This window comes from Halichondria panicea, chromosome 13 (assembly GCF_963675165.1).
Source record: "Halichondria panicea chromosome 13, odHalPani1.1, whole genome shotgun sequence".
In the NCBI taxonomy this organism is placed as follows: domain Eukaryota; kingdom Metazoa; phylum Porifera; class Demospongiae; order Suberitida; family Halichondriidae; genus Halichondria; species Halichondria panicea.
In genome coordinates, this window is record NC_087389.1 from 3,176,565 (window position 1) to 3,189,470 (window position 12,906).

At 40.4% G+C, this 12,906-nt stretch overlaps 2 protein-coding genes across 8 annotated transcripts; one reads left to right on the forward strand and one right to left on the reverse strand.

Annotated features, from left to right (window-relative positions):
• Positions 1-1,488: 1,488 nt before the first annotated feature.
• Positions 1,489-12,906, reverse strand: LOC135346651 (ATP-dependent helicase wrn-1-like). 7 transcript variants are annotated; one of them, XR_010398077.1, is made up of 11 exons: positions 10,673-12,906; positions 10,529-10,561; positions 9,428-10,012; positions 5,950-7,831; positions 5,695-5,902; positions 5,395-5,646; positions 5,235-5,306; positions 4,120-5,183; positions 3,404-3,953; positions 2,602-3,007; positions 1,489-2,293 (listed from the first exon to the last, which is right to left on the reverse strand). XR_010398077.1 is itself a non-coding variant. In XM_064544345.1 (10 exons), the coding sequence occupies exons 3-7, from the start codon at positions 6,060-6,062 to the stop codon at positions 4,632-4,634; spliced, it is 1,197 nt and encodes a 398-aa protein (XP_064400415.1). In that variant the 5' UTR covers positions 6,063-10,012; positions 10,529-10,561; positions 10,673-12,906; the 3' UTR covers positions 1,489-2,293; positions 2,602-3,007; positions 3,404-3,953; positions 4,120-4,631. The 7 variants fall into 7 exon arrangements, 1 of the variants encoding a protein (XP_064400415.1); XR_010398080.1 differs by having other exon boundaries at positions 5,950-6,046; positions 6,108-10,012; XR_010398079.1 differs by having other exon boundaries at positions 5,950-6,067; positions 6,108-10,012.
• LOC135346644 (uncharacterized) lies at positions 2,151-4,327 on the forward strand. The gene is made up of 6 exons (XM_064544336.1): positions 2,151-2,290; positions 2,367-2,538; positions 2,611-2,993; positions 3,094-3,223; positions 3,420-4,020; positions 4,084-4,327. The coding sequence occupies exons 1-6, from the start codon at positions 2,210-2,212 to the stop codon at positions 4,325-4,327; spliced, it is 1,611 nt and encodes a 536-aa protein (XP_064400406.1). The 5' UTR covers positions 2,151-2,209.

Consider the following 12,906-nt stretch of genomic DNA (forward strand, 5'->3'; position numbering starts at 1 on the left):
CTCAGAAGACGGTATAGAAAGTGTAAGAGATTCCTTTTGGCTGACCTCAAGATTTGGTATTTGGGGCAGTTTCAGTAATTTAATTGTACATAATTATGTATACATATCCAATAATTTTACTGCGGAAGCTGTGTTGGAAAGATATTAGTTGTAACGCGGTGGGTGGGCGTAAATTACCTGCGGTGTCGATTAGGGTGGCCTTATTGGTTATTTATTTTCAATGTTATTCATGAAGGTAAAATGTTATGTTGAACTCAAGAGACGAAGGCCTTTATTTTATGTGTTATTAGCACAGTGCAACTTATCTTTGTCATAGTTTTAAAAGTACCCACAGGATTTCATAGGATTTTTAGGGGGATTGAGGGGGGTCTGGGGGTCCTCCCCTGGACAATTTTTGAGCAAATGGTTGTTGGTACGAAGTCAAACTTCACTTTTCACAAATGTGACGTACAGCAGCCATTGGATGAGACTAAACAAAGAACTATAATTATTATACAAACACCCATGAACAAAGTCTACACAGTACGTATTACATATTGAATAATCGTTGTGATACACATTGTGATACACATGCACCACAGCCATCATTCAGTCATTAAGCAACAAAAGTATGCAGTCGTAAAAAAGAACAGGAGCCACCACTGCGGATACTGAAGGATGGGAAGCGGCAAACTAATGTCCAGTGTGGCAGATGACAGGGGAAGAGTTAAGACACATAGCAATGGCTAATGCAAGTTGTATAAGTATACTGTAATTATACTGTAATTGGTTTCGTATGTGTTCCTATAATAATTATTGTATGCACGCATGTTGTTATGCACGTTACACACATGCCACTTTCATGCTGTCATGTTTGATACTATTACTTGGTCCGTCTCAAGAGCTCGTACTTATTAAATATTCTGCACATGTGGGGTCAAGTTTCTCGCATGCGCAGAAGAGTCCTCGGACAACTAACATGACAAGAGTAATCTCTGATTCACTTCTGAGCAAAATTTAGCCTCCTTCGCAGCCTCTCCTTTTTCTGTTCTTTGTCATAGTTCAATAAGATAAAATACGGGGCTAATTGGAGGAACAAAGAAAGAAAGAAGGAAGAGACTAAGAAAAAGGAGAGCCTGCCTTGCTAAGTCGCGTGACGGTAGACGAGTGGTAGACGAGTGAAAATGAACGTGGGCAGTCAGACCAACAAGCCACAGCATGCCTACGCATTCCGCCTTTGCTTTAGCCAAAAAGTCTTGGAAACAATTTACTTTGGTCCTGTGTACCTACGTACGTGTAGCTAGCTAGCTCCAATTTTTTTATCCATGAAATACACTGTTATGATAATAATTTATTATGCCTCAAGTTGTCTCAGCCTCTGGAAACTAACCATGCACTGCACTTTGGTCTCATCTATCTATGGTCTCATGCACATTAATTAATTCAGTACAACTTAGCACAAAACACGACGTACAGAACAACTGTTACTAGACTATATAAGTATAATAGTGACATTTAGCAATGACTATGCCATTATAGTCTAGATATGGGAAAAAACATAAAACTGTACCAAAATAGTAACAATGATGTCAGTGACACAGCAAACCAATCACAGACAATAATGGAAAAAATTACACAAGAAGAGTGGCTCAAGGCACACTACAACGAATCACCATCGGAAGGGCCCCCAGCGAAACGAGTGAAGTTTGAGGATGTGTACAATGATATCAGCTCAGCTTTTCCACGAACAAAATTTTAGCTTCCAAATGGTCTCAGATACTATCACGTCTGTTTTCCCTCAATCCTTTTCAAAACGTTTCGGAAAAAGCCGCAAGGCACACATAGCCGCAAGGCACACATAGTTGGTATTGAGCCGAAAGACCAGACGACAATTCCGCAGAACAACTCAAGAGATCGATTGATACAAACAGCCAACTTAGGCAACAAGTGAAAGCGCTGGAAGATAGGGTTAGTGAACTAGAGCAAGCCAATCAAAGATCGCTAGTCAGGCAAATTAACACATTAACAACCTCCTCCCACTCTGCCTCTCATGGACCTGACAATTCGTCACTTCCAAGAGTTTACGATGGACCAACTTCTCAAGGAATTTGAACAGTATGCTCCAGATGTACTTCAACTTCTTAAGGCTCTTGGTGATGTCCAGACGACTGGTGCCGATGAGGTGGCCCCTACACAAAACGGCAAGGTGGTGGTAGCTATGTGAACACTCATGAGAAGCAGGACAAGAAGGGTGCTCGGTCTCCAATTGCTGATTAGCTTCATGCTGGTGGCTAGGTCCACAAACTCCCAGGTACTGTAACGTGTGGGAAAACAATGTTAATTATACATGATGCATATAATTATAAAAATTTAACAACACTATATAGGTTCTAAATTGCCTAAATCATGCCGGGATATGCGTGTCGTACCAAACCACCTGGAAATATCTTAAACAGCTCACTGTACAATCACGATACACTGAACTATTACGTGAAGGCCACTGGTTGTGGGTGTTCGACAACTTGAACATTCACCAAAAAGTTCGCCATGAACGTGACGGTAATAGATTGTATGTACAGTATTATTGTTTTCAATGGAAACTTACCTTCTACAGAAACTTACCTTCTACAGATTATCACTCTAGCATGCTGAACATCACATCACGCATAGCTGTGCGTATCAAAAATCTTCCAGATTGGCCATTTGAATGGAGTGATACTACACCACAACGCTCGATTGAATCACTCACACCGTCTGATTTTCTACCGAGTGAAGATGACGCAAAGGAGTTGAAGACAAGAGCTGTCAGGTACATGGTGCGCTTCTTAGTGAAAGAGTTCAGCAGCCTTGCTGACCTACGAGGTTTCATTCCAGAGGAGACACATCATCCAAAACATCCATCTGAAGTTGTACCTATGAAAGTTCTTTTCAAAGATGAGAAGTACACAGCGGAAACCATCGACATCCTTGCTCAACTAGCAGTAGATGCAGACTTGACTGATGGCGCTCCTCAGGTTAGTGCACAAACCTATACGCAAACATGTGTACATGAATCGTAGGAGTATACTGAGTTGTATACTAATTAACTTTCGTCAATTTTATGATTACATGCAGGTAGTCGTAGGTGACCAAGCAACATGCAAGACAATTCGGGCAAGCAAACTGTGGCGTCAAACAGAGATAAGATCAAACAGAGATAAGATCGATCGACACGACACGCTGAAATGGGTCAATGAAACTCCTGGTAAATAGAAATAACAAATGTGCCATACATATGCTGGCTGGCCCAAACGGTGTTCCTTATTTAGAATAGTGTTATACACAGCGGTGGTACAATTAACTATATCAATGACGAATATACCAATAATTATAAGCCATATAGCGATCATACACTGAATTTCATACACTGAATTAATTAACTTACCTTTTTAATTCATCAGGTGACTTCCTCCGTATTCTTATGACTAAGTTTTGGGGAACTCCTGCCCAGTCTGGATCGTTGTGTAATCTACGTGAGGTGATTCGACGAACTAGTGTCGATAAGGGTGTCAAAGTGTTTAATGTCGGTGATGAATTTCTTATGCACGCCTTTAAAGGTCATCTTATCTCCAGCATTATGACACACCTGAAAATCAAGTCCGTCGATGATAAGATTTCTCACTGTGTTACGTACGGCTGGTTGCAAGAAATGGCTGAGAAGTTAGTCACCAAAACACTGATGCCTATACAACATTCAACTGATCCTGTATTCAAGATGCATCGGTCGTGTCTTCACCACGCATTTCTCTACGTCGACCTTAGCGAAGCGATTCGGTGGGAAAACGGATCACAAGTTGTCAGGCATTGGAAATACTGGTTACCACATTTTCTTGCCGAGGGGTGTACAAATTATTCTACAGAGGCAGTTCATCTCATCTCTAATCTGACAGCCGTGTTCCCAAAGCACATAGCGTACATCACAACTCACAACCGAACTGTGAACATGAGTGGGAGGTTAGGACATGCAAAGCCAGTTGATCAGCTTATAGAGCATTACAATCTGTAAGTGTATAAGACGCAATAATAAATGTATTACCATCATTATAATCACACGCATATATACAGGATATTTAAGCAGACAATCAGGACATCTCAACATACTGAGGATGTGTCTTTGGCTGTTCTATTCCTAATGGAAGCAGCCAAACGGGCAGATTCCATGCTTGGAGCGAGCGGCAAGACAGACCACAGCACACACCGTACGAGATGCCAGCACAGATGTCTTGAAAATGGCCAGAGACCTAATGGAGAAACAAACAACACAAGAAATATCAGTCCGCACTGCTCCAACATTCATCGACAACAGTGATGTGGGTTGGAAGAAACTGACAACGACGACTTGGCTGAAAGACGTTTTATCTAAAAAATTGGAACAAGAAGAAAGCATATAATTATACATACATGAACAGTGATAGAGAATTAGATATAGATTACGAAATTTCTTATGTTCTTTAAATGTGTACATAAAATTTTCAGTACTTGTTTCCCCGGAAGGCATTGCATGATCATAGTTTTGCGCGAACGCGTGATGTTTGCACAATACTTTTAAATATTTAAATAATGTATAACATAATAATATAACAAGAGAGTGATTATTATGGGATAAAAATCAATTACACACGTTGCCTCTTCTTGGCAGGCACTACACTGTCTATTACAGCAAAAAGCTTGTCACACAACTCAGGTCTTAAACTGTAATGTTCTTTAATGTACTCTACTGAAGTTATAAATGACACATCTTGACATATTGCACGAATTAAAGCTGATGGGAGAACAAAATCAACACCTATCATTAAAAAAGAGGGGTGACTTGATAAAAAATTGTCCCGCTCTTCTGTCAATAATTCAACCAATTTTTTCTCTTGCTCACAAGATGCCACTCTAACACGCTTGCGTCTTGTTCTTGTAGGTGGTGGTAGAAGGGGTTCTAAGCACGCTATGTGATCTGGCAATCCTGGATTACATACATCACAACAGGGGCTATCAGCTGAGGCTATGGTGCTCTCGAGCTCTCTGCTACCTAAGATCCTTAACAATCTCCTCCTCCTACAGTTCTCGGTGTCTGTGCAAAAATCTTTCACAAAAGAGTTGATTTTCTTCTGCTTAGGACTGTAGAAGACATGGGCACGGGCAGGAGATCTGTCACGTCCAGCACGCCCACACAGCTACGTAAGAAAAACTAATATGAACTTGAAGACGTTATGGGTAATTATTACCTGATGTAATTCATTAACTCCACCTGGGGCACCATAAACTATAACCAGCCTGATATCCCCAATGTCCATCCCCTATATAGACATGCATACATGCATACAGTGTTATACAGTGACAAAATGCATACAGTGACAAACTAAAATGAGTGCTATATATACCTACCATTCCAAACGCAACAGTTGCAACAAGGCAACGAAGCTTTGTATTGCCCTGAAAATCAGCTCTGATCCTCTCCTTCGTGAAGTGTGTCAGCGATGCGTGATACATCCCAACATAACTATTGCTGAAAGCAGCTGAGATAAGACACCCATACACCTTGCACGCCATGTTCTTAGTTTGAACAAACAGAAGTATCTTGGGTATGTCACTTGGACTTGTGCGCTGTAGCATTTTGGCCACTCCAGCCATGTCTTTCTGTATAATTATGCTTTTGAGAGTTATATCATAATTAATAATTCTTACGGTCAAGGCCTTTATTGGTCCGACAGACATGTAGATATTTGGCCGGTCAAGAGATTGTGCGACTACTACTGGATTCACTAAATGGAGGGACTTTACAATAACGTCCTGTGTCTCAGCTGAAGCAGTCGCAGTTAAAGCCATAAAAGGTACATTGGTCAGAGCCCTCAACCCACCAAGCTTCTCAAAGGCAGGCCTGAACGATTCACCCCTATTAAGAACAAATATACTTACAGCCATTAGGAAGAATTAACCAACCAGTCAGTGATACAGTGAGCCTCATCAACTGCTAACAGGACCAGATGCTTCTTGGCAAATGGTGTTGAAAAAAATCCCCTCCAAGGTGTTTGTACAGCTATCTCAAGGCACATAAACACTGAAGTGGATTGTTTATTTTAGTACTATGTACAACTCACCAAATCGGTACGTTCCTTGAACAGCAGTGCCATAATTGCTCTTGGTGGCTATAGTTGCACTGACCCCTATACTATTCAATTGACTGACCTAACATGAATAGCTGTAATTATAAAATATTTGTAACTGTACGTCCGGCAACCTACTTGTTGTTCCAGCCATTTAAAGGACTGACAACTACTGCTGCTGCCTCTAAGCTCACGATAAGTGGAGGAAGGAACATACACAATGATTTCCCGAGCCTGTTGCCATTCTTACAAACACGTCCTTCCCTTGTAGAATAGGCTCAACTGCTTCAAACTGTCCTGGTCGCAATGTGGAAAAGTGGAAGTACTTGTACTCTTGACCTCAGACTACAGCTGGATCTATCTATAGCTAAATCACTGGACATGCTAGCCTAGGTAGAACAAGTTAAGCTGTACTTTGATTTGCTGCAGTTGCACTCAGTTGCACTCTTTGAATTTGTACTATATATAGAATTTGGTGCTATAATTATTAATTATCATCTATATGTGAGGCGCACCGATTGTAAGGCCATATCCAGGGAAACAATACACACTTTAGCTATACACTATGTTTATTATATAAAAACCAACTCACTTTTTTGTGGCTTTCTCATCTTTTTTTCATCAGCTACACCACTTTTTCCAACTAGATCTACTCTAAGTTATTAGCTAGCTTAGTAGGTATATTAAAGCATACCATTGTGAGACTCTATCTGCTGAGATGTCTAAGAAGTCTTTCAGAAGAAAACATCACAACAACGTGTGCAGTTCCTGGTAAAGGCGCTCCAGTGCTGTGTGGGAGGACAGCTACTGCGGTCATGCTGAGGTTTTCTTGCACCCACGCTCATTAAAATGTGTATACGTCAGTAGGGGATCACAAGACTTAGCGAGGCAGGCCTTCCTTTTTCTTATAGTGGCTTCCTTTTTTCTTTCTTTGCTCCCTCCAATTATTCCCGTATGGTGTTAACATTGTGACAAACAACAGAAACAAAATTATAACTGAAAAAGGAAGGCCTGCGAAGGAGGCTAAGCAAAATTAGCCCCAACCCTTGTACTTGTCCACCCTATTTAATGTGCACCTCAATGCAAGTGCAATTTGGCCAAGCAATTAAGATGTATCGCCAATAAATATTAATATATTATTATTCAACCAACAGGCTGGTAGCGATTCCTGAAAGATTATAAGACATTATACATTACCTTGAGACCAGCTTGGTGTTTACCTCGAGAACAAGCACTCTTATTATAATGGCTATATACACAACAAGTTATTAAGTTATTAGTTTTAAAAAGTGGCTGTTACAGCTTCGTTGTCGTACAAAAGCTAACTTGCATGTTGCCAAACTCTACATGCTTGAAATTGCACGTTGGCAGTTAGCCTCGTTTCCAGACCGATCCGTATCCAATTGAACGCTAGGTCGACAGCACAGCACAGTCTACCGGATTTGACAAAAAACTTAGGATAAAATAATAGGTTTGGACAGTGTTGAGAAAAGTTAAGTTAACTCTTTGGTCTAACCATGATGAGACAGTGACCTTTTGGTTAATAACCAAAGTAATTCCTTTCAGCCCCCAGCTTATGACAGATTTGGTACAGTTGTAGAGCACAGCCCTATCGTAGTAACGAAGGAGTTAATATAAATTCCTTACATTCCAATGACGACTTCATGATGAGGTGGAGTCTAGTCAAGCAGTTCAATGGCAGAACACAGAGCTGAAGCCTATGATAATGACAAAGAAAGAGATACTAGTTTCCCAGTGTTTACTGTTCGTCTTAGGTATTTAAAATGGCAGTATGTAAAATGGCAGTATGTGGACAGGGATGGTTGTGACAGATTTTTAATATATAAATCATATAGTCATAGTGCAATTTGAAAGGTCAATAAACACACTTGGAGGATTTACACTGTGTGGCAGTGGGATTGACATGTAATCATCCACAACATGTAATCACCCGATAAGGAGTCTGACGGTACACAGCCTAGAAACGAGCACAAATGCCTCATCTTACCCATTCAGTTATGTTTAGCTTCAAAAAAGCTATGGTGAATGGCAAAGAGTTGTAGAAGAAGTACTTGATGCTGCTATAGAGATAGTGTCAGTAACTTTTGAATGGGTCATACACTGCATTATACACTGCATCTCATACACCGTTGTCTGATCAGCTAGTGCTAGATATGTTCATTAATTATGTAAAGAAAATTAATTATGTAAAGAAGAATTTGGGACTGTTTTAAATGTATTTTGAATGCATAATGTACAGTAGTGTTACTGAACAGCAGAGTATGAATGTTCGGTAGCCCTCAGAGAACCTCGGCCTCTTGTAGCAACTGAGAGTCTTCTTCCCAGATTAGAAATCTCCTGGGGCGGTTGACGAACATGTGTTTGTGTGCTCGGTGCTCGGTTCTCGGTTCATCAAACCCTGGCAATGGACCTTCGTAAAACCGATCGCTTGAGGTGTAGTAATAGAATGGAAGGTCTGGATCCAATCGTTTCATGAATTCTATTGACACTTTCCTCCAGGCATAGTAATTGTATATACTGTATGGTTTGTGTACAGATAGCGGGTAATTTCATTATTATTTGCCATTATTTGCCATGTATATACCTGTTTCATTGTGAGTACGCTGAAGAAGCATTCAACATCGTCCGTTGTGCTCGTTAATTCCCTCGTCTCAATGTTAGCAGCTAATGTGATTAATATTTCCCGAGTAAACCCGTATAACACAGGGAAAATATTTAAATTTCCTGCTACAGTGCAGCCCATAAAATCTGCACATTTCCTGAAGGTGTCCTGCAACCTACTTACAAAGGATAGTTCCTGTATAGTTTCCAGTTTCCTTTACTATTCCTGAAGAAGTTCAGGACATGTGTAAGATTCATCAAGGAAAGGAAAGTCTACAGGAGTATAGGAAATTTAGATATTTTTCCTGTGTAATACATGTACATAAGAACGCATTGTTAGTGTGACCAGTGGGAGGGTAATGAGCACATAAGAAAGGGATTGTGCTCTTGTTCAGAGCACAGTGCACGAATCCGATTTCGCAATTTTAGTGCATGTAGCTGTCCATGCACAGTTAACCCTGGTAGAATCAGGAAGGCGAATTGTGAAATGAGCATCGTCATGCTCCACTAGCATCGGTTTTGTTTTAAAATAATTATTACCTTCTGCCTTCCTGATATCGTCATTTTTAGTCTAGTGATCAACACATACATTATTGTCACCACATTTTCAATATACCAAACTAATTGCCAAACTAAGTATCTCCCCATTAGTTTATTGTCAGGCACAATTTAATAACGGCACAATTGCTTACTTTTTTGATTTTCTTTGGTGGTTCGATGAAGTTGTAGTCAGAACATTCAGAATCTGAATTATCACGGATAGGCTACACAAGCAGTGAATAATTAATTCTTTTCGTGAATATACACTTGATCTCTCTTGTCCACCATTTCATTTCCATTAGCCACCGACCACCGACACATAAACTGACACCCACAAAATGTTATCAACACACTGACATTTAGACCGAAATCCGAGTGGATAAGGCCGTCATGAAACGCGAAAGCCGTGTAGCCAAAGCTGGGAAAATGTCCCAAAATTTGAAGGCATGCACCAGAGCGTTCTTGAAGAGGCACCAAAAAAGTTGGAACTTCCCCGTATTAGTCCATTCTGGAAATACAATCGTACGAATACGAAGGAGACGAACTTCGTTCAGCAACCATTACACTACATCACAACCCCTCAACCGCCAAGCGATTCGAGTCGATCAGAGAGTCGATCAGAGAGAGGCAATCGATGAAGCGATTCGAGAGAGGCAATCGATCAGAGTGAACCAAGCGACAGAGTGAACCAAGCGATCAGAGTGAGCCAAGCGATTCGAGAGATCACCTACCTGCACCTAAAACAAAACATGCAGCTAGTATAGCGAAGCTGTTAGGACCATGTTAGGACCAATGGCAAAAGTGCTGGATTAGCTACTTGGCACATTAATTTGTGACCATGATCAATCAATTTATGTTACATATTATTATTATTGCTGCCTATAAACCTCACTGGACTTGTAACCTTATTAGTTAAAATTATACTCTAAATAACGCACATAAATAACGCACACTTAACGCTAGCTACATGCATATAGCCACTAATCCAGAAACCATTAATAGTAGCAGTAGTAGCAGAAGCTTAGTAGTAGCAGTAGATAGCTTGGGAATTGTCAAGTGTTATTCTTGACATTGCATTCTTGACATTGCAATCAATAACCTTTGAAGCTTAAGACACAGTAAATTAAATTGTCTCCTCCTTGTCATAACCAAACCTACACTGGTACATAATACATCTACAGGTGGCAAAGTAGTGATAAGGTGTGTCTGACACAAGCTTCGCTTCAGCTTGAAAGGATTAAAGTATGGCTCACCTCACTGCTACTGTTTTTCACGTATGCCGCCACCTAAAAACACAAAAGTTTGTCATCAGATGAATTACGCTGTGTAGATTCTGATTACATATACAAAATAGTTCTGCGTTCAGAAAAAGGTGGGTGTTAAATTTCATATCTTACTTGACTTGACTTAGAGGCTCTTGGGTCATTCCATGTGAGATCAACACGAAAATCGGATTACCCCCTCAGATTTCCTCGAAACTAACTTGATAAACCTTTGGTTGAAGTTTCATGGCTTCGTGGTTATAGTGTGGCAAAAATGTAGCAAAAATGTGAGGTTTCTTGACCTACCTACATCATGCAAATGTTATTTGATATGCACAAAATGTGGAGGTAATTGGTGAACCTTCGACTCAAGTGTTGAGGTATTTATAATTTTTTTATATTTGTTGTGATAACGCCAATGGGTTTGGGAGATTCGTGGAGATACATAATACGAAGTTTTACAGGCATTGATGAATAAAATGTTAGAATAACAGATTGTTAATAGATAAATAATTACACAAAAAAGTGCTAATTAGTAGCTTTAACCGCCACGGGCCACGATCGTGGCCCGCTTTTTTTGCGAAATTTTAATTCTGCGATACTTAGGAAGTAGCTCGAACTACGCACATCCCTGTATACAGGAAGAGCTGTAGAATCACGTGCAATTTAGTCTAGAAATTTCCAAGCCACGTTGCTATGTTAAAATTTCATTAGCATCTTACCGCACGAAGCTATGGCTAGGTTGTTTACTTGTGCCGATGTGCTTGAACAGCTTGAGGACAGCAATGGCGATGTCTCCTCTGGTGATGACAGTGCCTATGTGCCTATGAAGGAGTGGGGATAGTAGGATACCTCCCAAGCTTTATGCCAGACGCTGATGAACTGACGCTAGCACTATGACCAGGAGACTATGACCAGGAGACAAGTAGTTAGAATATCAGTAGTGAGTATAAAATAGAATTAGCAGTAATGAATTCATAGATCGTTCACCGATATAGTAATACATGTACGTATTGTGCTAGTACTTATATCTTAGCATTCATATGATGTGAAAATCTAATACCATATGATAGGCTGATCCATAAAAATTTTTTGGATTTTATCTCACCGCTGGCTGAGCATTTAAAATGATAAAAACGGGTGAGCGTAATAACCGTGGTTTTATGGCAACACATGTTGCACCATTTTATTCCTTGTTGTATGGGCATAGACATTTCACTTCACTAAGAATCCGACGGTTAAGTTTGCAGTTTTGTTCTCAGTTTGTTTTAAGGAATACTTGTGGTTCTGGGTTCCACAAGAGTTAAAACATACAATGTCTGGGTACTTGAAAGATCGACTTGATTGACTTCAGGTCACACATGTCACATATACACATATACCCAGACACCGCTGTATCTCCATTTCGTTTTTGGAGATACTGGAGAAAGAATACTTTTAGTTTCTAGGGTGCAACTTTTCTGAAATCGATTCTCTAGGACAACTTTTTCGCTTGCTCAATAGTACGAAGTCGACAGAGCGAATTGCCCATTCGTCCAATTGCAATGGTGTCATTATCTGCTCGTCATACGGTCTTTGCAAACTAGCTCTTGCTGCAAGGCATTTCACAGTGCCACCAAGACCGTACCCTTCCCGTGAGAAGTGGCAGCCACTGAGCAGGTATCCCGAAGTCAGCTTGGTGGTAACACAGATTCCTACTCTTTGCATGTCTTTCAGCTGCTCACGTCTGACTGCTAGTGGAGCTGGGATTCTAGAATCGCCGGTGTTGATAGACATGAGACTAAACACAGGCCTGCAAGGAAAGAACGAAACATACTCCTCTGCTCCTCATTGAGCAGCGCTTTTCACGTCTACTGGAGGTATCTAGTTGTTCGCTAGCTACCCTGTGCAGCACCGGCTACTAAAGTCACCTCAGACACGGTACCCAGACAAGGCATGAGACTCCTCATGCTACTTAAAAATAACCTGATTCAAGGTAACCTTCAGAATTTGAATGCATGATCGAGGAAAAATCTGTCTCATATACAGTAGCACAATAAAAATTATATATATCTTTGTGCACTATAGTGTATACTTTATGCGTATACTTTATGCATGAAATTTCTGAGAAAATACCAAATTTCTATAGCGTTAAGGGATATTTCATGTGTCATACCGCTGGACCTATAGGAAATGGTAATGGGGACACCAACTTTACTGTTGAAGGATGCATAATGGAAAACTACTGGAACACACATGAATCCTGCAAACAGGACGGTACTAAAATTTAGATTTTGGACTGTGCATATTTTTTTGTGCAACAAGGCCTCTGTGCTGCAAGGTCTATTGGATGGCAGCCTCTCAGACTTATCAGATACAGTAACGACCCC

Excerpts from the sequence above, each read along its gene's own strand:
- LOC135346644 (XM_064544336.1), top strand. The coding sequence starts at position 2,210 with ATGAGAAGCAGGACAAGAAGGGTGCTCGGTCTCCAATTGCTGATTAGC. Across the intron at positions 2,291-2,366 it reads CTAGGTCCACAAACTCCCAG|GTTCTAAATTGCCTAAATCA; the intron begins GTACTGTAACGT and ends AACACTATATAG. Across the intron at positions 2,539-2,610 it reads AGTTCGCCATGAACGTGACG|ATTATCACTCTAGCATGCTG; the intron begins GTAATAGATTGT and ends TACCTTCTACAG.
- LOC135346651 (XM_064544345.1), bottom strand. The coding sequence starts at position 6,062 with ATGTGCCTTGAGATAGCTGTACAAACACCTTGGAGGGGATTTTTTTCA. Across the intron at positions 5,903-5,949 it reads GCTCACTGTATCACTGACTG|GGGTGAATCGTTCAGGCCTG; the intron begins GTTGGTTAATTC and ends TGTTCTTAATAG. Across the intron at positions 5,307-5,394 it reads CAACTGTTGCGTTTGGAATG|GGGATGGACATTGGGGATAT; the intron begins GTAGGTATATAT and ends ATGTCTATATAG.